Source organism: Frankliniella occidentalis, unplaced genomic scaffold (genome assembly GCF_000697945.3).
Source record: "Frankliniella occidentalis isolate FOCC.00 unplaced genomic scaffold, Focc_3.1 Scaffold138, whole genome shotgun sequence".
In the NCBI taxonomy this organism is placed as follows: Eukaryota; Metazoa; Arthropoda; class Insecta; order Thysanoptera; family Thripidae; genus Frankliniella; species Frankliniella occidentalis.
Window position 1 is genome coordinate 364276 of NW_026267265.1, and position 1052 is coordinate 365327.

A 1052-nucleotide genomic window follows, 5' to 3' on the forward strand; every position below is an offset into this window, starting at 1 on the left:
TGGTAGTGTACGAAACGTTTCAAAGTGGGCGGTGTGGGGAAAATAAAAATAAATAAAAGGAATACTCACTGAGTGCGGCGTTGCTGAGCTTGTTGCCGTCCACCTGGCCGCGCAGCGCCCGCAGTTTGCGCAGCTTCTGCTCCTGCGCCTCGACGCGCTCGCGCAGCCGGCGCAGCCGCTCGCCGTCCGGCTGGCCGCCCTGCAAGCCCTGCGCCTGGCCATGCTTGAGGAAGTGCAGGCGCTGCTCGCGAGCGGACAGCAGCTGGTGCTGCACCTCCAGCTGCTGCTGCTGGCGGGCCGCCATGTCCTGGAGCTCGCCCAGCGTCAGCGACACCCCGCCGCCCGGCACCTGCAAACAGACAGAGAGGGCAGAGGTCAGAGGGGCACACGACAAACACACAGAGACACCTGCAAACAGACAGATAGAAAGGTCAACGCGGCGATGGACAACACAAGAGTATGCCTTTGAGAAAGAGAGAGATAGAGAGAGCTGTCCCTCGCGGTATGCGGGGGTGGACTGCACGAGTTACGTCGTTCTAAATTTCACGTTGACGCCCCCAACCCCTTTCCCCTTTCTCCCAGCAGCCCATCTCGGTTACTTCGCTGGCCCACCCCCGTCGAACCCACCCCCGCTGTCCGCACTCCTCCGCCTTTGCTGCCGACTCATTCCAAGCCTTCATAATGTACAGCTCGTTGAGCTCGTTGAGGGGGCGGGGGACGGGCCCCCACCGGACAGCGCGCGGCGACACACCAGCTCGCCCCCCTCCCACGGACCACAGCTCAGCCGCCTACGCACGACTCTATAAACAACACAACCAGAATATCTTGTGCCTCTCAACAATTTCCTGAACATAACATTCTCGCCTTTCTTTTTTTTTCGGACCCCTTCCGCCTCTCTCTCTCTCGCCGCTCTCCTTTCGCCCCCCAGATGGACGGGGTCGCGACGCCCCCCGCCCCCGCCGTGTTGGTGGGAAAGGGGAGGGGGAGAGGGAGAGCCAGCGGGCGACAGGCAGTCTGGAGGAGAGGGGTGGGGATATCGGCCCGCACCGAGC

General features: G+C 62.4%; 1 protein-coding gene across 2 annotated transcripts in view; it reads right to left on the minus strand.

Annotated features, from left to right (window-relative positions):
- LOC127750130 (apoptosis-stimulating of p53 protein 1-like) overlaps positions 1 to 1052 on the minus strand; it is a 92148-nt gene continuing 91096 nt past the window's right edge. For both annotated transcript variants that reach the window (XM_052270792.1, XM_052270791.1), the window contains exon 3: positions 1 to 349. In XM_052270792.1, the coding sequence (XP_052126752.1) occupies positions 20 to 349 (330 nt within the window). In that variant the 3' untranslated portion in view covers positions 1 to 19. The remainder of the gene's footprint in view (positions 350 to 1052) is intronic.